This window comes from Podarcis filfolensis, assembly GCF_964270895.1.
Source record: "Podarcis filfolensis genome assembly, chromosome: Z".
Taxonomy (NCBI): domain Eukaryota; kingdom Metazoa; phylum Chordata; class Lepidosauria; order Squamata; family Lacertidae; genus Podarcis; species Podarcis filfolensis.
Genome location: NC_139617.1, coordinates 13,690,408 through 13,713,551, shown reverse-complemented (window position 1 = coordinate 13,713,551; position 23,144 = coordinate 13,690,408). Strand labels below are relative to the sequence as shown.

Here is a 23,144-nt window from a genome sequence, read left to right as displayed (position 1 = left end):
CATGTCAATGACCTGGGCCACTCAGGTGTTCCAGAGGTAAGAGAGGGCTTTGGTAGGAGTGTCAGTCATATCAGGCAGGAAATCCCCCAGAGACATTTGGAAACCCATTGGATCCATCAGTCTCTAAGGACAGACTGTCCTCATATGTCCCCTGCCCTTCCAGAGGGGAAAAGGTGCTGAAAGCCTAAATCTCAAGAACAAGTGATCTGACAAGACAAAGGGACTGGTGTCAATATTTGCAAATCACACACTTCCCGTGCAACTGAGACAACAAGCTCCATAGTATGGCCTGTCATATGCATTGGGCCACTGACATGTTGGGACAGCCCATAGTCATCATGGCAGCCCAAAGACCTGAGCCACCCCAACACCAGTCACATTGGCATGGATGTTGAAGTCCCCCAGAAGCAGCAGTCTTTGAGTCCTCAATACAGTCGTACATTGGAAGTTGAACGAAATCCATTCTGAAAGTCCGTTCGACTTCCAAAACATTCAAAAACCAAATCGTGGCTTCTGATTGGCTGCAGGAAGCTCCTGAAGCCAATCAGAAGCCACAAAAGCCTCATCGGATGTTCAGGTTCCAAAAGAACGTTTGCAAACCATAACAATCACTTCTGTGTTTGTGGCGTTCATGAGCCAAAACGTTCGAGTTCCAAGGTGTTCAACAACCAAGGTACTGCCTCTGAGACCATCTCTGTCAACTCATGCAGGGAGACTGCTGAGGAGCGGAGTGAGTGACAAATCAGCAGAATCCCTAATTTGTCCCAGTTGCCCAGTGCCAGGAACTCTGTCCCACAGCTGGACAGAGAGCCTGGAGAGAGGGAGAATCTCTATAAACCAAAGAAACTCCCTCTCTCCAACTGTCATGGATTGGTTGGCCACAGAGGAATGGTGGGAGGAACCAGCTGGGGAACCACCAAGGGAAGAAGGCTCAGAGTCTAGAGAGTGATGGTGGGACAATGATGAGTGGTCAAAGGGAAAAGAGGGAGAAGATTCGGATGAGGAGGTGTCAGAAGGTGAAGTGGTAACAGGGCTTAGTGAGCTGGGAGAGTCCGTGGCAGAGAGCAGTCAGGAATCAGAGGCAGAAGTTGAAGCAGGGGAAAAAGGAAGCCAAGAGACAGAGATGAGTCTGGCTGGGAAAGAGTCATTAGTTTATCACCCTCGTCCTGTTACAAGCCCCTCTCCCCTCTGGTCTCCCAGAATGAGAAGAGGCATGGATGAGAAGCTGGTTGTATGCAGGTGTAGTCTCCAATTGCTTGAAAAAGGCTCTGGGTGTCAGGGACTTTGATGGCTTGAAGAGGTGGGGACTTTCAGTCTTGGCAACTGATTCATGGGGCCAGACCTACCAGGGATGAGTTGCTCTGCTCATTAAGCCTGAAACTCGACAAAGTATGTGGAGATTGTGTTTTTGCTAATAAAGAGTTAACACCAATTGTGAATGGTGTGATTTACTGCTGGCACACTCCTGTGACACTGACCCTCAAGACTGCCCTGATGCTGCACCAAGTACCGAGCTGGGCAGAACCAGGTGAGGCCACCTCTAGCATCCTCACTCACCCAGGTCTCAGTTATACAGGCTGAATCTGCCTCCTTGTCCATAATCAGGTCAGAGAGGTCTTCCTCAGCCCTGGCATTCAGCAAAAGCAGCTGTAGAAGGGAGGACTGGCTGATAGCACAACCACAAGTTGGAGGAGGGGCTGGCACACAGCAGGCACCAACTGCCTGTGCCATGTGTCCCTTACACAGCTTTCCCCTCCTTCCACCAGTATCTCCTCCTGCTCTGGACCACTGTGATTCCCCACCCCCCCAGCTTTCTCCTGCTCCTCTCTTCCTAAACACATCCTACATCCTTTTATTTAAAACATAAACAAACCCAAAATTTAAAACCCACAGATCAAAGCCATTTAGAAACAATGTAAAACATTTTAAACAGTTGGGGTAGTAAAGCCAGTAACAGAGTCCCCAAGAGGACCCCCTTAGACACTGCCCCAACCCAAGAGTCTGTTTCAGCTTTTTGTAGCTGGAGTAAGTCTGGGTCCTGCCCTCCCAGGTCAGACAAAAAAACCCTCCCAAGCAGGGAGCAGGTCCTCCTAATAAAATAATCCTGAAACTGATAACCAGTGGAGGTTAACACACATTTGGATGAGAAGGCAGGGAAGTAAGAAAGTATATTTTTCTCTTCAGCCCTGTATTCATTCATTACAGCCCAAATGCCGTGAATCCCTTTTCTATACTGCTACTATGCTCAGTCTTAATGGTTGAGTTGGATCTGACTAAGGACCACTTACCCCCAGTGTGCAGCGACTGCAGCCTCCTATGGACCACGGTTGCACTAGGGGCGGGGGGGGGGGTGAGTGCTGGTTTCCTGTGCATTTGAGTGGGGGACAACATTTCTTCCCCAATGGTCACACAGGCTTCCAGTCTTCCATCCAGGCAATCACAGGAGGCCCAAGAGGCGCAAGGGTTCAGAGTAAACCTGGGTAAAGCCAGAATGCACCTCCTGCCCTGGGTCTAGTTGGTGGTTAACTTCCCCACCCTCCCTTCCTTCATGTCATGCCATGGTTCTGTTTGAGCATTAGTGAGCAGAAAGCAATTAGGACCTTGCTATGGAAGCATTGGGTCACCACATTTGGGGCCAGGGAGGAATTCATCCTCCAGGCAAATTGTACCATTTGAGAGATTTTGCCTTCTTTGCAGCAATTGTCACAACATGGGTGGGTAAGGCATTTGGTTGTATCCCTAGTCAAGGTGGGTGGAGCTGGGAGGTGAGCAAGACTCTCACCTCACGCTCCATTGGATGCGGGTACTTCATTAAAGGGCCAAAGGGAGGTGCTTTGATCCTGATGCCCAGGCAGCGATTGATTTCCCAGGATACTCTCCCCAAATGGTGATCTCAGAAGACACCCTGCTTTGATGTACGTCACAGGGTGATCCTTAAACTGAGATTAACTCTGATTGAGAATCAAACAGCAGTTATGCTGGGTGATTCCAGATACACACCAATGCCTACTCCAAAACCACCACCACCACCTTCTTCTTCTTCTTCTTCTTCTTCTTCTTCTTCTTCTTCTTCTTCTTTTTCTTCTTCTTCTTCTTCTTCTTCCCTCCTCCCTGGTTAGCCCCCACCCAATAGCAGCCTTGCTGCACCCAGGCCTTTAATCTATATATCTGGATTAAGGGAAATGATTCCAGGGCTGAATATAACCTTTGTTTCTGTTTCCCACATTTGTCATACAATAGTTGCAATTGTTAGTAATGTCTTAAAAGTAGAATGTCAAGTTTACTTTTAATAGCTTAGGGAGTGGAAGGGATAGAGGAAGAGGAAATTCTAATAATCTCTAGGTTCAATCATTTAAATCACCTTCTTCCAACCTGGTTACACCCAGACATTTTGTGCTCCAGCTTCCACCAGCCCCAGCCAGCATGGCCAAGAATTAGGAATTATGGGTGCTGGAGCAATAGCACTCATAGGGCACTCAGTTGGGGAAGCAGCAACTCTCCATGGTCACAGGCAATAGGACTTCCCTAAGATTAACTCCCTGGTCATTCAGCATAGCTTCGAGAAACCTCAGGACAGATGGTGTGAGAAGTCATTCCTTTCTCCTTCCTGAGCCCTGCACCAACCCAAGTGAGATCTGAACATCACTACTGGGCTCTTGTTCCAGAATGCCTAGTGCCTAAAACAACATAACTCCTCTTGGGATCAGGAGAAGTTTGCAGAAGGTCCATAGCTAGATGGTAGAGCATCTGCTTTGCATGAAGATACACCCAGGTCTAATCCCCAGTATGTCCAGGTAGGGCTGAAGTCTTCCCTGCCTGAAATTCCTGTGGATTATACTGACCTAGATGGACCACTGGTCTGACTCTGCATAAGGCAGCTTCCTACATTTCACATCATTTCATTGCATGTGCCACTTGTTCTGTTTGGAAACCGTCCAATATTCACATTCCCTTCATATATTTTCTGAGCCGTGATTGAATCTCACTCTGATTTGAATAAGCCCAAAGTTTCCTTTAGTGATTAAATATAACCAACCTGAGTCAGCAGGACAGCACTCAAAAATATTTCCATTCACAGACGCTGAGCATTTTTTTTTAAGAAAGAAATTCGACTTAAAATAACAGTTCACTAAGCATCTCTCTGTGTCTTATATCACAGAAATTGTAACTACTGCTGAAGCTGTGTTTTAGGCATGAGAAAAAGATGAGGCCTTCCTTCAATCAACACCCATAAAAAGGTGTAGAAAAGTTTTAGGGAGGCGGGTGTTTTAAGTTCCTTCCCCCTTAACTACATTGTCAATTGCCCAAGAAGAAGCAAATGAAATTCAAAGACCCCATTCTCAACTGAGACAAGTCATTACAACACAACCGAAGTAATGGTCAATGGAGGGAAATGGGCAGCACACCTTTGCTGCTGCAACACTTCTTTTTTAAGAGAGTCTTTTTGTTTGATCAGCTCCTTGAAAGCCAGACAAGCACTCACTGCAACAGTAAGCATATCCAGAGGTAGATTTAGGGCAACGTTGCACTGGGCAATGAGCTGCAGGCATTGCAAGTACGATTGTGCAGAACAGAAGGTGAGAGGTGGGGGAGCGTGCTGAAATTCCAAAGACCAAAGTCCATCCCAGCGTATGCTGCTAGTATTACTGCTAATACTGAAGTTTTAAATTATTATTACTTTTAATGGAAACAATGCAGCTTTTTAGAATCACCATTTAGAGGTGTGCTTCTCCTGCATTCTCTTTATCAACTTAAAAAGCTAAACACTGTGTAGTTGCACTCTGCCCAACCCCTTCTAACACATAAGCCTGGACTGCGCTTTAGCCAGTGACATGGGAGACTAAATTTACAGTGTAGTGTCTGTAAAAGCTGGGCAGCATTTGTAATGCCTCTGATATTATCTTTTCCTCCCCCTTTAACTTCAGGGCTGTTTCATGCTGTCAGTTGTGTCAGGTGCCCAGCTTTTAGGAACCAAGACAGCAGTGTATATTCCTAGCCTGGAAAAAGGCACTCAGTCCATTAAGGGGAGTTGAGGGGGGCAGCCTGCTTTCTTCTTCTTTTTTTGCTGAGAGACCTTGAGGTACGGCTCCAACCAAAGAAGTCTGCAATTCCAGACTCCATTAACATTAAGAACCACTTATCAGATCCTGCAAAGCTTTATTGCTTTCCACCTGGCCTAGATTGCTTAGATTCCCAAGCAAACGAGGCTAGCGAGGACAGGCCCGTAACCTCTCTTTTGTTCTGCAGATCTAAGCTACTGCTATCCTCTATGCAAAGCGAGAAGTGCCACACTGCCATCTGCAGACGGGAATTACCTTCTAAATATGCTCATTCAGCAATCAAAATTTCCTGATAGCCAAGAGTCACTTCATTCTCATTTTCTTCCATTTAGTATTGATGGATCACAAACTGTTTACTTCTCAGTGCTTCAGCCAAGCATGAATGCTTAAGGTTTATATATTTATATATAAAGATTTAAAAGGCACAGCGAAATAAAAAGGAAGAAAAAGATAAAGCAAAAGGAAAGGAGAGAAGCAGAGAGAAAGGTGCAAGTGAGCAACTTGGCATTACCTGTCTGTTGTGGATGGAGCCTGGAGTCTTGAAACCTCCTTGACAGCTGCATTCAGAGACGCTGTAAGGGTCTGAGCTGCTGGAGGAGCACTTAGAGAGTGAATCGCAGCCCACCACGAAGGTGTTATCCAGAGGCAGTTCCTGAATGACATGGTGCTTCTTCGGTGGCACTGGAGTCTCGGGTTTTATTTGGAAAGTGGGCTGTGGCGAGGCAGACTTGTAGTGCTTTGCTAAATCTGGGCTGTCAGGCTTAAAGGTTGTTGGTGTGGTGGCCCAGTTATATTTTCCCATAGTCTGTTCTTCCAGCTCCACGGGAATGTCCAGAGTGCCATTGATATGTTCATGGCCAGGATCATCAGGCTTAGATTCTTCGATGGTCACAAAGTTGAGAAGAAGGCTTTTGGGAGAGCGCTTCTTCTTCTTCTTCTTCTTCTTGATCTGACGATTTTCTTGGTTTGGAGAAACCCACTCACCACTCTGCTTGCTTTTCTGGACAACCTTGTGCCTGGGTGTTTGACGGCATCGCACCAGGGCAGTCACAAAGATGACCAGTATTACTGTCATGGTACCTGCAATGATAGCAATTATGATCTTGACATAGTCGTTCGTCTGTGGAGTTATCTCACCATCCCCAACGTTTTGGCCAACTGGAGTTTCCATGTTTCGGCGCACTAACTCTTGGACATAGGATCCATTGGTGACAGTTTCATTCACAAATAAATGCACCAGTGCTATAGTATATAGTGACTCAGGCTGTCCTAAATCATTGACTTTGATAACCAGCCTGTGTAACCCATGATCTGCCGATATGACCTTCTCTTTCAAAGTAACATTGCCTGTTAACTGGTCAATCATAAACAATCCCCGTGAATTCCCACCAATAATGCTATAGCGAAGCTCTGCATTCATCCCTGTATCATTGTCAATGGCAAACACCTTTGTGACTACAGAGCCCGGGCTGGTGGTTATTGGAACCAAGTCATACGAGTAGTTAGATGAAGGCATGACAAAAACAGGCCTGTTGTCATTCACATCAACCACATTGATGGTCACCTTGGCAGTTGATGAGCGTTGCAGCCTCCCTCCATCCACAGCCTTCACCTGAAAGGTATAAGAACCTTGCTGCTCCCTGTCAAAGGTAATATTAGGCCGTATGACTCCAGTGAGGGGATCAATAATGAAATTATCTTTGCCATTCAATATAGACAAGGTCACGGCTGCGTTCTCTCCGGAGTCTGCGTCTGTCACAGTGATCAGCCCAACAGTGCCATACATGGGTAGGTTTTCTGGTACATAGAAATTATACTCGTTATGGGTGAAGGCAGGGCTGTTGTCGTTCTGGTCCAAGACTGAAACTGTCACAGTAGCATTGGTCTGTAAGGGTGGCATCCCATTATCTTTCGCCAGCACAGTGAATGAGTATCTGTCCTGTTTTTCCCTGTCCAGCTTTCTCACTGCTGTCAGAATGCCTGTACGGCGGTCCAGGTTGAAGATGGGTGGTGCGTCTAAGCCCAGCATGTAGCTGATTTCAGCATTGCGCCCACTATCTGCATCTGTAGCACTAATCTTGGTCAGCTGGGTGCCAGGAGCATTATTCTCAGGGATAGACAGTCCAATGACGGGCTGCGTGAACACGGGTGCATTGTCATTCTCATCCTTGATTTTGATGAGCAACATTGCAGACTGGTTCAAAGGTGGTTTCCCTGAATCAGAAGCCACTATTTTAATGGCATATTCCCGGGTGGCCTCGTAGTCGAGGAATGTGGCTGTCTCCAGCAGAAACTGATTATCAAACACAGGCTTTAACCTGAATGGCACATCGTGGTCAGTGTAGCAGGTAACTTTGCCGTTAAGCTCAGAATCCTTATCCATTACAGTAATCAGGGCAATTTTAGTATTGAGTGGTGCTTTCTCTGACAAAAGCACAGTCCCATTCACCGGGTTGATAATGTACCTCGTGTCTATTGATGGGATGTTATCATTAATGTCTGTGACATTCACGGTCACTGTTGCTCTTGAAGGTGTTGAACTGCCATCGCTTGCTAAGACTGTTAACTTGTGTACTGGAGATTCCTCCCGGTCCAGTGGTTCCTTGATGGTGATGAGACCTGTGGTGTTATCAATGGCAAACAGCCTTTTGGCCAAGGTGGTGATTTGGCTGCTAAAATAGAAGTGGATCTGGGCATTTGAGCCCAGATCGGCATCAGTAGCATGAAGCTGAGAGACCGAGGTGCCTACAGGGGCACTTTCAGGAACACTGACTTCAATATCATTCTCCTTGAACACTGGGCGGTTGTCATTCACATCAGTGACTGTTACTTGGAGAATAGCAGTGCTGGATCGTGGAGGGTTGCCGCCATCTTCCACTTTAATTTTCATCACATAGGTATCCTTCTGCTCCCTGTCAAGGACCTGCTGTACTATCAACTGGGGCCACTTGTCCCCCTCCGGCGTCTCAATTATATCAAGTCCAAATACATTTTGACCCTAGAAGCCAGGAAAAAAAGATACAGAGGGGTACATTATTACATAGATCTGCTATTAGTTGGACATACCTGAACAATATTAATGTGCATCCATCAGTTTATGGCTCTTCTAGTCCTTTAAGTTGGAATTAATGTGAAATACTTTGATGCTTTGCTATGTCAACAAGTGAACAGTGCAATTCTAAACATATATTTATTTATTTATAAAATATGTGTATACCACAATTTCATGTAAAAAAAATCAGAGTTGTTGACATCAATTATAATACAATCAGAATCACACAAGAAATAAAATAGATTACCAGCTGAGTATTGCAAAAATGCTTCTCTTAATCATTTGCATAACTCCACAGCAAAGAAAAGTTTTCAGCAAATGTTTAGAATAGCAGGTGCTTGCTGAATCTTAGTTGTAAGAGCATTCTCCAAGAGAGGGCCAATAACAATGAAGGCTCAGTTTTGTCTTGATGTCAAATGAGCCTTACCAACTCAATATATTGACTTCTGAGTAAAAAAATCACTGAAATCCTATGAAGAAAATCTGGTTAGGGTTTGCTATAAAGCACAACAACACTTTTATGCCATGTTGAGTTAAACAAGTGACTGGCTATTGGGTTTAGGTATCCATGATTATCCCATCAGACAAACTGCTTACATGATGAATGTGTATTCAGTCATGAGTCACAAGTGGGCCTGAGGTTGTGTGATCACCCTGCTTTGAACTGGCATGGTGATTCAACAGAGAATAAAGTTCAAAAGAATCTCCACCTTCCAACATGCTTAATAGCCTGACATTCATCGTGGCATTTCTGATGTTGAAAGTTTGCAGAGACTGGCAATCTGGTTTGTTGACAGTGACTGAGGAACATCATCATCATCAACAACAACATCAGTATCATAGTTAATGGTAAACAGCCAACAGAATGCATGGGCTAAGAAATATTTATGCAATAAGAGATTGTGCACATAATCTAGACCAGCCTCACTCAACCTGGTGCCCTGCAGATGTTTTGGACAATTCCCATCAGCCTATGTTGGTATGGCCAACAGTCAGGGATGACTGTAACCCACCAGGTTGGGGAGGGCTGATCTAGACCAGTGGTCTACATCTAGCGGGTCACAGCCTGATCTAAGGTACCTAACAAGAGCACTACCACCATGCAAATATAGAGCGAAAGATCTAAGAAATGAATCCGCAAATACATGCTTGTGTTAAAACTAGGTCATGGGTCTAAAAAGGCTGAAGATACCTGATCTGGAAAATCCTGAATTGTGTCACATTCCCTCTTTTAAGTTGTAATTGGCCAACAGGGCTGCATCAATCAAAGTCAAGAAGGAAACCTGGCTCTAAAACATTTGGGGGTAATATCTTTTGTCTATAAGAATATTTAGTTAAATACAGAACAATGTACCTTCCTTGTGCATTTCTACCACTTGCCCCTCAGTATTTGGAGAAGTGTTTCTTCTGTTCACAGCTTAAATGTTTACTGCAGTAAATTCCTGATTGCTCATGATGCAGCATAGAGTGTAGCACAGATCTAAGTATTGTAGCAGGTGAACAGAAATTATAAAAGAGGAATTTATTTTCTTTCGTTGCTGGACAGGGCATTGTAGTCCTCTGACATGGTGGAAGAAAAGCTGTGCCACATTAGAAAACACATTATCCCCTAATTTAAGGTGATTTACCAGGTCAGTTAATGTGCTAACTACAGATACCCATGATGTTTGCTCATGAAGGCTTCTTACCTAAAAGCACCACGCTTTCATTTGACAGCTGTGCAGCAAAAAACAAAACAACAACAAAACAAACCCCCACCCTCAGAATGGGAACCCCATAATTACTGCATTGACATCTGGCTTATGGTCTGCATAAGCTCAGCATCCAGATATATATATATACATACATACATATATATAAACAACACAAATATGAAGCAAAACAGTAAGGCGGAGAATGCAATAAAACCATCTGCATATAATGACAAAGGGATACATAGGTAAACAGGTACATTGTGGAGTACAAAGAAGTAGCTTAATAATTAAACTAAAAATAATACCGCCCTGTCTTATTTTATTGCAGATAAAGGTAATTCTTGTTTGTCCTGGTTAAATTGCAGATGACGGGTTTCTCCAGTGGATATTTGTGAGGTTCAAAAGCAGGCGTATTATTCCGGCTCTGCATCATTTTTGTTAATAAAGGAAATAAATTCTTGCCAAGTTTTATCAAATAAACACATGGCTTTATGGTTTCTTGAAGTTCTCAACAGGTTAAATTCGCCATAATACCAAGGCTCAAGATATCTATTTTTCCTACCAGAGTTCGGCGGTATAGAAATTTAATAAATAATAATAAAAGTAATGGTTAAACCAACTGCTTCTTTCCAGTGCTGCGGAATTACAAGGTATGCTGCCACCAGCATGTATTGCATTAGGTGGTTAGTGAGCAACCCCATTTTCTCCACAAAACAAAGAAAGAAGACAGAGTTGTAGACCTTTCACAACTGGATACTAAATTATCAGGTTGATTTCAGCTATTATGTCATCCCAATGCATTTCAACCAAAGGACACCCCAAGAATAGAAGAAAATATTATCCATTAAAACACTTTCCCCCATATCTGGGGTGCAACTACCACCTGCAAGTGTCTTAAAAGAGTTTTTTCCCACACCATTAAAGAGACAAAAGATCAGCAACCAACATTTGAATTTCTCCCTGGCACAAGACATGTTTCATAGGAATTTTGTTCCCATTTTTTATATACCTTAACTTGTCTTTCGCTTGACCACATTCAGAGCCTACCCACATGATATTCTGTAAGTCAACAGACCTTATGGATAGGTGAATGTGAGGGTCCTGTTGGGTCAGCTGGCCTGAGTCACAAAGTGCTACTGTTGCAATGCAGCTATGACAGCATCACAGTTGCTTTGCACACTGTTAATCGCACGTACCATACAACCGCTAGTTTTGCACTTTGCACAGTTCCCTCACCTGGATTTTTCTTCTTCTTCCCATCAGGTACCTGCCTCCTTTGTGACTTGTCACAATAAGAATGAACAGACCACAGCAAATCTGATCTGTGCTACCCTTTGTCAAGTAGAAAGAGAAATAATGCAATGGCTGAGATTCATCCCATGCAAAACTTAAGTACCAGCTCTGTAATTTATTGTATGAATCAGAAATAGCCAAGTTACAACTGAATCACACCAGATTATGAGAAACAAATTGAGATCAAGGTAATTCAGTATTTCTCTTTTTATCATAGTGCATTCCATGGCTGCAGTGAAAATTAGATTCCAAGTGTTAAAAATAATGCAACCATTACATTTACACACTGAATAATAAGGATCCTGAAATAGGTTTTGTTGAACACGGCATGCCCTTGTTACAGCAAAACAGATGCGTGGGCATGGAGACAGACTCTACAAACATATCTCACACTGAATAGGGCATGCAGGAACGATGTTTCGATACTGCTGGTGGGAGAATAGAATTTGATTCGTACTAGATGGTGTCTCTCTGGGCACCCAAGCCTGGAAATGTTTTTTTTTTTTCCCTTTAAAGGAAAGTGTGGGGAGGGAAGAGAAGAGAAAGAAACAGCCAACACATCCCCTGAGGAGGAAGAAGTGATTAGCATTCATCAATAGCAATCTCTCTGAGTGATGGAAAATGGTGCTGACAGGCTCCAAAGGGAACGGCGCCAACTCTACTTCACCAGAAGCGAGGAAAGGAGTGATAATGCAGAAGCACTGAGGGTGGAGGTGAAAATAGGCACCAGAAAACAAGGGACGTCCAATTTCCCATTTGCTTTTCAAAATTATCAGCACTTGTTGGGATAGATGCCTTCAGTCAGAGACGTCAAGCACTTATGAACACGGGAAGCTGCCTTGTACTAAGTCAGATCATTGACCCATCTAGCTCAGTACTGCCTACACTGGCTGGCAGCAGCTGCCCTGGTTTTCAAGCAGGAGTCTTTCCTGGCCCAACCTGGCAATGGCCCTCTCTTCAGAGGTGCTGGCCAGGCTTCATCCTAGCCTGAAAATTCATAGGGCACTTTCGCTTGCGATGCTTAAAGCAGTTTGCAATGCAAATGTAAACAGTAAATGCCTCTGTTTTGCGGCAATTCTGTTCTGTTGCAAGTAGAGCAAGAGAGACTCAAAGCCAGCTTATGCCTCATGGTTCAAAAATGTTGTATTTTCTCCTGGAAGTCCTTAGCTCTAGGCTCAACGTTTATTGGCAGGGATGGACCAGTCATTAGGATGGGTGAAGCCACCACCTTAAGCCCACCTCACTGGCAGCAGAGGTGCCAGGACTAATTTCTGGTGAGATCTCACCAAAAGAACATGAAAATCTGCAAGAACTCCCTGGAAATTGGCACTGATGCTGGTGACAGAGGCAGTGGGGCAGTCAGCGTAAGTGGCTGAGGTGGCGGCAGCAGGGGATGACAGCATTTCCCATTCTGCCTCAAGCATTGAAATGGGTCACATTGCTCCTGTTTTTTGGTAAGGCAAGATCACTCTGCACATGCTTAGTGTCTCTTACTTTACCATCATTTGACTTTTGCATGGAATAACTAACTGACATTCAGAAAACAGGTCCCAAGGCTAAACAATAAAAAGCCCTGGGCTTATAACCCAGGTCTTGGGCTGTGCAGATTTGGCACAGATTGTGTCCATTCCACAGAGGTTCCTACTAGCTGTTTTGCAAATTGCAGCATGTGAACAGTGCAAATGGAAACACTGGGAGCAATCAGTACTGAATAATGCATTGATCCTTCCAAACCCCTAATTTATCTACTAACACTGGCCGCCAGAATGCTGGACTTCAGGAGCCTCTCAAGCACCCAATGGGTATGGTAGGGAGAGTCATATTTACTTAGAAAAGGCAGGGCTTGCCAAACAAAAAAAATTCTTATGCTGCCTCTGACCTCAGGGACTCCATTAAAAATGGATGCAGTCATTCTCCCATCCCTGGAGATCCAGAAACCTTCCCATGTACTAGAGACAGCCCTAAATCTTAAAGGTGTTTTTTTTTTCCTTTCTTTTTTAAGGTGCATGCCTTAAACCCAATAACTGGTCCAGTGTGTGTGGAGTGTATATCAATGCTGAAACTCTCTGTCACCACACAGAAATGGACTCTTCTTCCACAAGGAGGTTGTGGTAATGATCAATCAATCCACCAGACAAGCTTCCATATATGAGCAGATCCCTATAAAGAGCCCCTATTATGTCTCTGCATTCATCATATAGATTTAAACTGTTAGTCCTAACCCCCAAGAGAAGCTAAACTTCAATGTGTTGAAGAGTCTTGGGGCACCTTAGAGAATAACATGGTTATTGTATAAACTATAGTCCACTTCGTCGGATGCATTAAATACCATCCTGAATAGCAGAGGGGTGTGTGTGTGAATACTGGAATCTGCCTTTATACTGTGCCAGACCATAGGTCAATCTAAGTCAGTAAACTAACTGGCAACAGTTTTTGTCCTCCAGTGCTGCCCAGAGACACTGCGGATGGAGACTGGGTCTGTCTGTCTGGAAAGCAGATGTTCTACCGAAAAGCCACAGCCCTACATGATTTGCAGGGGAGCTTTCAGAATGAAAAGTACAAAGAATTATGATAGCCTTATTAACGCTTAACCAAGCTTCTTCTTTGTCTTTCTTTTCTTTTTTTTATGCAAGAAACTAACAAGGCTACCCCTCTGGAAATGTAAACCTAAGCATGTGTAACTGCATTTGATCAGATCAATCAATGCTTCCGATCCTTTTGTCATCTTCCCTGCAACTGAAATTTAGTTTGCAAAGTCTTTAGGGCAGGGACTTAACTTTTACTTGAATGTGAAGTACACTAATGGCACTATATAGGCAATATTGATGCTACACTAGTCTTAGACAAACGCTTAACCAAGCTCTGATTTGCTGTGTATTTTTACTGGGTATTTCCTGCACTGAATTTAAAGCGGTATCTTTTTAGGTTCTTTACCCTGAAGTAATCACAGTCATTTCAAAAGAAACAGTAAATGGCTTGAGGGCAGCAGCCAACTTCTCTCTCTCTCTCTCTCTCTCTCTCTCTCTCTCTCTCTCTCTCTCTCTCTCTTTGGTTGCAAAATAGCTAAAATTATATATGCTGCGTTTCTTTTCCTCCTTTTTTTTTTTTGCAACGATTGGCAGAAAAAAGCAACAGAAATGGTGAGAAGAGCATCCCTTCACTTCTTTATTTGCACACAAGTTGACAGATGTGCACTGATTATTCTGTCATTAGCTCCTGAAACAACAACACACAGATTTTTAATTCATGCAAATACATACTCGGTTTAGCTTTTCTTCAGCAACCACATATGAATGGGGGGGGGGGAGAGACATCCTTCCCCTCCCCCAGTTACAATGCATAACATCTGATTTCAGAGAAAGGATAGTTTCAGTTCAATGTCTGTAGAAATATGCATCAAGGAAGTAAGCATCCATGGGCAGGGCAGAGGAACAGTAAAAAGCAGATATCCACACTAATAACTTTTCTTCATAACTTAACAAACAAACAAGAAGGGGGAAATGAGGTATTAAGCAGAAGGCATGAAAAGATGCAACAGGTTTTGTTCACGACGGCTTACCTGATACCGGTGAATAATCACACAAGTTCAAATGATGTGAGAAAGTGTGTTCTCCATCATGGAGAGCACGTGTTGCAGTGGGGGCAACCAAGACATCCCTCTATTGCTGGGCAGGGTGGTATAGATGGCCACAAATCTGATTGGGTACCCCTTAGAAATTGGGGAGAATTTGGTGTAGCAATTTTATGAGTGACTGTTGAAGGGCTATTTATTCCCTGCGCGCAGTGTTGGGCTTCCTCTTTTCGCTGCGCACATTGGATCACCCACCCATCCTCCCTATATTTAGGGTTGTTTGCATTGACCTTGCTATGCCTGTCATGGGGTCGTCTGCTTTTGGGGCAGGGGCCCGGTAGGAATTTTGTCCATTTGGCTGATTGGCTGGTGTCATTTGGTTTTTGCCTACTGCGTAGCAAATCGTCACAACTTGTAAGGTTGTGGTTAGGCATTGGTTAATTTGGTTGGTGGAGGGGGTATGGTTGGCTGTGCCGACCTCCCCATTGCTGCTGCTGCAAGGGTATTCCGTTAAAGGAATCCAGGGTCTCACCATGCTCTTGTCCAAACCCCTGTCAAGGGGCTTGGGCCACGCAAGAGCCCCTGGGAGCATTTGCGGAGAGGTGAGAGCCTGGCACCCAGCTCTACGCTCTCCCCCCAAATGTTTTCCCTTACTGACTTTTGCAGGTTTGCGGGTGTCAGTTCTGTTCCTACCTCTAAGTGGGAAGAGATAGTTGCAGTGGCGTAGCGTGGGGGGTGCAGAGGGGGCGGGCCGCACCGGGCGCAACATCTGGGGTTAGGGCAAATCCATGGGTTAGGGGGCGCAAATTCACGGGTTAGGGGGCGCAAATCCATGGGTTAGGGGGCGCAAATTACTTGCCTTGCCCCGGGTGCTGACAACCCACGCTACGCCACTGGATAGTTGTGAACCAATGCCTAAGCAACCACTCATATGCTGTAATCAATAAAGTTGTGGCCAAAATTTATGCCAAAAACCTTAAACAAAAATTCTGTGTGAATTGTGTCTTTATTTGAGGGTGGCTGTGGGGTCCTCAACACGCAACAAGTTTAAACATTCCTCTGGGAAACAGTGACAGGTCAGAGGCACAGCATGCAGAAGGTCTGAGGTTCAATCCTCAACTATAGGAAGGCTGGGACACCCATAATTTATACAGTCATACCTCGGGTTACAGATGCTTCAGGTTGCGTTTATTCGGGTTATGGACCGCCAAAACCCGGAAGCACCGGAACAGGTTACTTCTGGGTTTCGGCGGTCGTGCATGCACAGAAGCACAGAAGCACACTTTGCGCATGCGCAGAAGCGCCAAATTGCAACCCGTGCGTGCACAGACATGGGTTGCGAAGCTTGCAGGTTGCGAACGTGCATCCCGTACGGATCACGCTCGCAACTCAAGTGTCCACTGTACTATGTTCACCAAATTGTTTATATGTTTTGTAAGTAATTGTGTCCCCCCCCAAAAAGATATGATATGTATTTTGATAATAGGTTAAATGTTTATTGTGAGATGCTTTGGACACAGTTTGCTGTGGACAAGCAGCATATGAATAAATAAACTGGACATTTTAAAACAGTGGTAGAAGACAGAGGCTGCATTTGAATGTGATGTTTATTACATTAGTTTTACCAGTTATAATGCAAGAACTTCTGTCTTGATTTCTTTTTGCTCTGCAGTGCCTATTGTGTTATGGAATCATGGCTTTTCAATCAATGAACTGCTATGTTGCACTAAATTGTGTGTGTGTGTGTGTCGGGGGTGGGGAAAGGACTGGATGCCAGGTTACCAACCAAAAATTTGATACATGGGTGGTTAGGGAAACCATTTCAAAAAGTAAAATTCCTGACACCTGCATATCTGTTGACCTTTTGAGGGGGGGAGGACCCAAATTACTCCCCCCCAATAGTGTTTTTTAAGTTTTCCCATCATGTTGCCATACATCTGGGTTTTCCCTGACATTTTGCCAATTCCCCCCATCACCACTTTTACACCAGAAAACCAGCACATGTCAGGAATTTTCCTGACATACAGCAAGCTGAAACATGATGAAAAATTCCAAGTTAATGGGGTTAAAACATCTGTGTTTTTTCCTGAAAACATTTAACAGGAATTGAAAGTTAAACTGCTGTTAGATTCCACTGGATTTCCAGAAGGAGTTTTTGCACCATGTGAGAGATCACATGAAACACACCAATCAACAAGTAAGGAAATACTGGAAACACAGAATGATGCGCCATCAGAATGCAGACAGAGTGAAGGCCAACTGGAACACCTAAGGAATGGAGTTTAAGTGTGGCCCTAGAGTAAACTCTCTGCTGTATCCAAGGCAATTCTGCTTCAGCCATGCCACAGCATGCATGTTAGAGAAGGTAGAGAAATAGGTTTGGTCCACTTTTTGGAGGAGACCAACCAGCTGCTCCCAGACATATCTGTGGATTGAAATGCAACTCCCAGTCACATTGCACATATGGATGAGTGACTATGCATCTATATCAGTTTGTGATTTAAAGTAAGAAGAAAAAAACCTCAGGGATACATTTTTTGCATGCATTTCTGCCTACTATACACATTTTTTGCCAAGCAATTTCCCCTGATTTAATGCATTTTTATCTGGTTTTCATTATATATGCATTGGTATGAACAGTTTAGCCCTTCATATGCATTTCTGAACACATTACCGAGCAAAAGAGCTTCAGTGCAAAGTGTGGATACGTGCAAATTTTGAAAGAAGGCTGTGTTTCAGTTCACAAATTGTTTTGGAAAATTATTGCTTGCCCTTGAATGCAGGCTGAACTGAATTTCCCCCAAATCCCTAATTACACACTTATCCAGAGTTCATGATGCACTGCCAAATAAACTCTCCTTTTTACATGCGTTTCAAGTCTTTTCAATATTAAATGAGCATTTGTGGGTGGAGTTTTTTTCCACGCCAGTACTGCACACACAAAAATGTGCATTTTATAAGGAAATGCATAGAAGTGTATGTATAAAACAATGGATTTTGGATTAAAAAGTGTTCATAAAATGCATACAACTTAAGCATGGGTCTTTCATGCATTCTTTTACGATATCTGCATAAAATGGGATTGAAAAGACCTATGATTGACTGCCAGCAAGGCTGAAACTGGAAACAGTTTTCTCACTCCCTAATTACTGCTACATCAAATGATGGACCATCACAGATGACACATCCTAGTCACAGCTTCCTTATTATCAATAATATTCACATTAACCCTGACACACATCACTTTCCAGTGGAGACAAGCTGCAAGCCATGCAATAGTTAAGTAATACCTAGTGAGATACATGCATTTGATAATGAGCTGCTGGATGTACAGCTGAACCCAAAACAATACTGTTCAATACTGTTCAGTGCTTAACTAGCATTGAAACAGGATGTTACACATTCACATACTGATATCTTGTAGATATCTTGTAGATATCTTGTAGATATCAGTACCTTTTGGATTTAAAACAAACGTTTTGGCTTGTTTTAAAATCAGGTTTTCCACATTCGCCATTTCAAATTCAAAATATTGAAAAAGGGTTAGCAAAATATTGAAAAGGGTTAGCAACTCCATTATACTTACACAGAGACAATGTGGTACATTAACAACAAAAGGGTTTTAACCAAAAGAAAGAAATCCCCTGTGGCTTTTATACATATTTACCTGTTCATTTGTAATGGATCCAAAGGTCCTTTTCGGAGCTGTTTTAGGCTGTCATGTAAACACAAAAATGAGAAATTTTCTTTAAATGCTTTTCAATGCATTAGATAGACAGATAGATAGATAGATGATAGATAGATGATAGATAGATTCACAGTCAAACACTTAACCTTGACAATCAAAATCACTCTTCCATCACTCCTATATAGCTTTGCTGAGGCAGAAGCCTGGGCTTGCAATACCTTCCTGTAGGATATAGCACTTCAATTTAATGAGCATTTGCACCTGTGGTGGTAGAGCAATACTCAACATCCTGAAAAAGAAGAAAGAAACTCAAGCAGAAATACATGCAGGGTTGAATTCAGATGCCCATTCTTGTGCACAATGGAATCACTGTTTTGCGGTCGGGACAATGAGTCTGCACATTTCTTCTTAGTTATCTCACACATAAATCCCTGACTGCTGGAGTTGGGCTGAAATTTCTCAGACTTTCTGATAAATTTGTCTTCTATTTTTTTTCTGTGAATGACTTCAATAATTTACTCCCTCTCACCAGGCCAAAAAAGATGGGGATTCAACTGAATATTCATCAAATACTCTTCACAATTGGTTGATGTTGCTGCCATCCCCACAACAGTGTTCCAGAACTACACTAAAACCAGGGCACTGTGGGAAGACCCTAAATGTTCACCTGGCTGCCACCAACACAGATATGTTGTTACCACCATTGCTAATTGTAACAGCAGTATTGCGGGGCAGGGGGCTGCTAATGGTGACCACTCTGCCCCAAGAAACTGCCAGATAATTTTACTCCCAAAGTGAAATGCTTTCCTAGATTTTGCCACCGATGGAGAGAATGTAAACATTTTTTTGTGGGGGAGTGAGGGCGTTTAGATCCAGACCTTATCTGTTTATTCCATGCATTCATTCAGTAATAATATCCAATGAAAATAATACATCCAATATAAAAGCAAACTCTACCTGCCAATAAAGTATAAACATGCCAAAACACAGTACAAGTTCAGTGCTAGTTCTGTATTATTTTATTGCTGTAGTTTGGAATTGTGTGTGCTTTCTTTTAAATGACTGTAAATTGCCTTGAGACATATGTGGAGGATGATTCACAAATTCACAAATAATAATAAATAAACAAACAAACAATAAACCAGCATAGAAAGTGGAGTACGTAAATATAAACGATAATGCAGATCATAAAACACCCACAAGATGCAACAATAATTAAAAGGTGCAAAAATAAAACAATTTGGAAAGGTTTGGGTGGAAAGAAAGCTTTTCAGCTAACCTTGAAAACATAGCAATGTTGGGACGTGTTTCACTTCAAAGGGAAAAGGATTTGATAGAACTGATGCCACAACTCTAAACTCACATTGTGAAGTCAAAGTAAGCTTTACCCCAAGAGTGAGTGGCACAATTAACATCAACCTTACAACTTGCCTCCCTTGCCCCATACAGTTTTACATACAAAGTTTTCTGAGTATAATAACATACCTACTACTCATTTTAAAGTAGGATGGAGCTGGCCATACATAAACATGGTGGGAGGACATGTTACGTGTTGACTCATGAGATGTTCATTTAAAGTGGTTGGTTACATCAAGGACCGGTTGGGGATTTAAGCTGCCAACTGTTACATCAATAGACTGTGATGAGTCTATCAGGATGTGACTGTCCCAGTGAAATAACTGAAACAAGCCCAGTTTTCAATATATACAATTGCTTATTCAGTATTTAGCATGAGAAAGCACATGAAATATCAACAGCAATGTGTCATGTGTAGAAATGTTCCTTAAAGAGCAGAACTGATATGAAATGCCAGCATCTGTATCCTGCAATGCATCCCACAAGTACAGAATTCTCAGAGTTTCATGGAATTAAGCATTAATACCTTAAGATGATATACCTTGGGACACAACATAAAAGATAGAGGTGATTTTTTAGTATGATTGCCACTTTTGTCAATTTTTTCAACTAGCCAGTGGACTGCACCAAACACATTTAACATTTTTGAACACATGGTAACTAAAACCCAATGCAGGAAGAATTTGTTGGCCTTTGGCCAAGTGATTTCAATCAGTTTAAGCACCTTATACTCTCTGCTAGATGGAGACCAGTTTCTTTACCTAATGACTCTGTTAAGACTGCAAACTATTGCCCACTCCATTGGGCAAACCCTATTAATCTTTGTCAAATTCTCCTTCCAAATAAAACACACAGGATCAGGTTTGATGAAGACACATGCATCAAGCAAACACCCTACCTGTGAGTACATGAGCTGTAGCACATGCACACACAAATTCTGCACTGCAAGTGAATATTAAGAGTATGCATATTTAGTGATGTATGACTGTATCTTGAAGGTTTCATGGCAACTGGTTGTGCTCATATTGCCTTGTGTAACTGTGTGAGGCAGGTAGCTGCTATAGTTATTTGTTCTTATTAATTACCCACTAACAGCAATTGAAAAGACAACATTAAAAACTGTTCTGAAAAAATTACAATTACAAAAAATATACATTTCAAAACATACATTTCACGGATCAAAGATCAAGATATAAGAACATTCACAAAGAACTGCATAATGAAATTGCCAGATGCACTTCTATGAGAGGAAGCTCCTTACCAAAATGGCTGTCACAGAGCAGGTGCTCTCTCACAGGCCATCCCCACCCTGAGCTTCTGAGGCTGATGGAACTATGAAGAATGTCCCTCCTACAATCATAACACCGTTCTGTAGGAGAAGGAGGCAGGTGGTCTTTCAGACATTTGGGTCATGGGTTGTTTAGGGTTTTCAACACTAATGTGAGCACCTTGAACTGGGATCAAAAATGAACCGGTAAACCAGATGTTAACTGTTCCCCTCCCCTCCCCACCCCACCCCAAAAAGAAACTGAATTACTTTGCAGTCAATGCATTTCAACCCTTACATTAGTGCCTCTCAGGCTGAAGCCCCTATTCACTTCTTTCAACCACGGAGGTGTTAAACAACAGCAGCAGAACTACCAAAGCTTGAAACATATTTCAGTCATCACCACTCAGTTCATCTTGCAGGTTTCCCATGAAAAGTACTGCATTTGTTTAACTGTTAACGAGGTTTTGCACATTTCTAAGGATGAGGAGGCTGGGCAAAGAGCTGGGTTTGGAGTTGAAGGAGTCTTTGATAAGATAAGGGTAAGGGCAGGGTCAGCCCTATCATTAAGTAGAGTGAGGCAGATGCTGGACAGTGTGGAGCAGCACCAAGACATTGGAGAACAGAGCTATATGTTCCACATGGCCTGACCAGCACCCCTCCCTTAAGGCAGTAAAGATTCAACTACAACTCTGGTCAGGTTTGAGAAATGCAAGGATGTGCCTTAGACAAAGTCAGACCATTGGTCCAACTACCTCTGTGTTTTCTGCACTGACTGGCAGCTGCTCCCCAGGAATCCTTCTCTAACCTACATAGAGATGTCTTGGGACCTTCTGGATTCCACTGAGCTACGTCCCCTCCATATGGCTATACATATAATTGGGAGGGGCACCACACTGGAATAAAGGAAGCTGATTCAGTCCATTGTTCTACACTGACTGACAGTTGTCCAGAGATGTCAGGGATGAGCTATGGACCTTCCCTGTAGCATAAATATGTAGCACACTCTTTGGAGATCAGCACAAGCCATCAGAATACCTGGGAGACCATATCTGAATGAACAAAGAAGTGTGTCTTATAGTGAGTCAGGCCAATGGTCCTCCTAGCTCAGTATTGTCTATGCTGTTTGGCAAAGCTTTCAGGAATTCAGACAGGGAGTCTCTCCCAACCCTATCTGCAGTTGCTGGGTATTGATTCTGGGACCTACTGCAGTGCTCTACCACCGCAAAGTGTTGTAGATGTGCAACATGTTGGGCTGCCCCTGCAAGTAAGGATTTCCTGGATGCCTCAGTTCTCCATATAACATACAGATCTGAAGAGTCGCTCTGCTCACAAGGACAGCTTTTCAGGCTGCAGTGAGGAACGGGAGGTTGGAAAAGTCCTATTCCATGAGCAGCTATCTACTCAAAGTACTCAGAACCCTGTATCATTGTTATTTCTGATGAATATCCAAGCAATTCTTGTCCCCATGTGCTATGTATTTCAGTGGAATACATGTAAGGGCAAAATCCAAGATCAAACAGCAACTCCCAGCATAATTCATAGAACACTTGAACCTGCAACCATTATTCCCCACCCCCAATTTTGTTAACAGAAATACACCCTTTACTGCCCCCACCCCAAATTAAAGGGATGAATGCAAATTGTGTGGTTTTTATAGTGCTAGCAAACTACTGCCTGGAACAGATAAATGTGAACACATTCAGAACTACAGTAGCGTGAATGTTGCAGCAGTAATAAAGGATGCAGGTCCTCCATCTGCTGTCATATACCCAGTGTGTAATTCAGATTTTCATGCATTCTGAAAGATGAGGCCACATTACACTGCTTTCCCACTTAAAGCAGCACAGAATGATGCTCTTTGCACTGTATCGAGGCAGGCATCTTAATAAATGTACAGCGCTGGAGTTTTAATATTAATATTTAGCGTGCACATTTCAAATATTCAAAACGCTGCATGCGCTGGATACATAACTGCCGCTTGATTTATGTTAACCTTTTTTGGTAGGGCTTTTGTTTTCCTGTACAAATTTAAGCCCATTATATTGCTATGACATCCTCTTAGAAACTCTCACAGTTAGGAGTGGACAAACAGCATATTTGTGGTCTATGACACTTTTGCTTGTGTTCACGTGTAAAAATGATTAAGAGACTGGAGCAAGG

General features: G+C 43.0%; 1 protein-coding gene and 1 long non-coding RNA gene across 7 annotated transcripts in view; one reads left to right on the top strand and one right to left on the bottom strand.

The window, feature by feature from the left end:
• PCDH11X (protocadherin 11 X-linked) overlaps positions 1-23,144 on the bottom strand; it is a 737,057-nt gene that overhangs the window by 560,338 nt on the left and 153,575 nt on the right. For all 5 annotated transcript variants that reach the window (XR_014543680.1, XR_014543681.1, XM_083595815.1 and 2 more), the window contains 2 exons: positions 18,338-18,385; positions 5,572-8,058 (listed from right to left, as the gene is read on the bottom strand). Coding sequence is in view for 3 of the 5 variants with exons in the window: in XM_083595815.1 (XP_083451941.1) it covers positions 5,572-8,058; positions 18,338-18,385 (2,535 nt within the window). In the remaining 2 variants the exon portion in view is untranslated. The remainder of the gene's footprint in view (positions 1-5,571; positions 8,059-18,337; positions 18,386-23,144) is intronic.
• On the top strand, positions 414-17,539 carry LOC310754354. 2 transcript variants are annotated; one of them, XR_014543741.1, is made up of 3 exons: positions 414-730; positions 11,070-11,287; positions 16,774-17,539. It is a non-coding gene; the product is annotated as an uncharacterized lncRNA (long non-coding RNA). The 2 variants fall into 2 exon arrangements; XR_014543742.1 differs by having other exon boundaries at positions 415-673.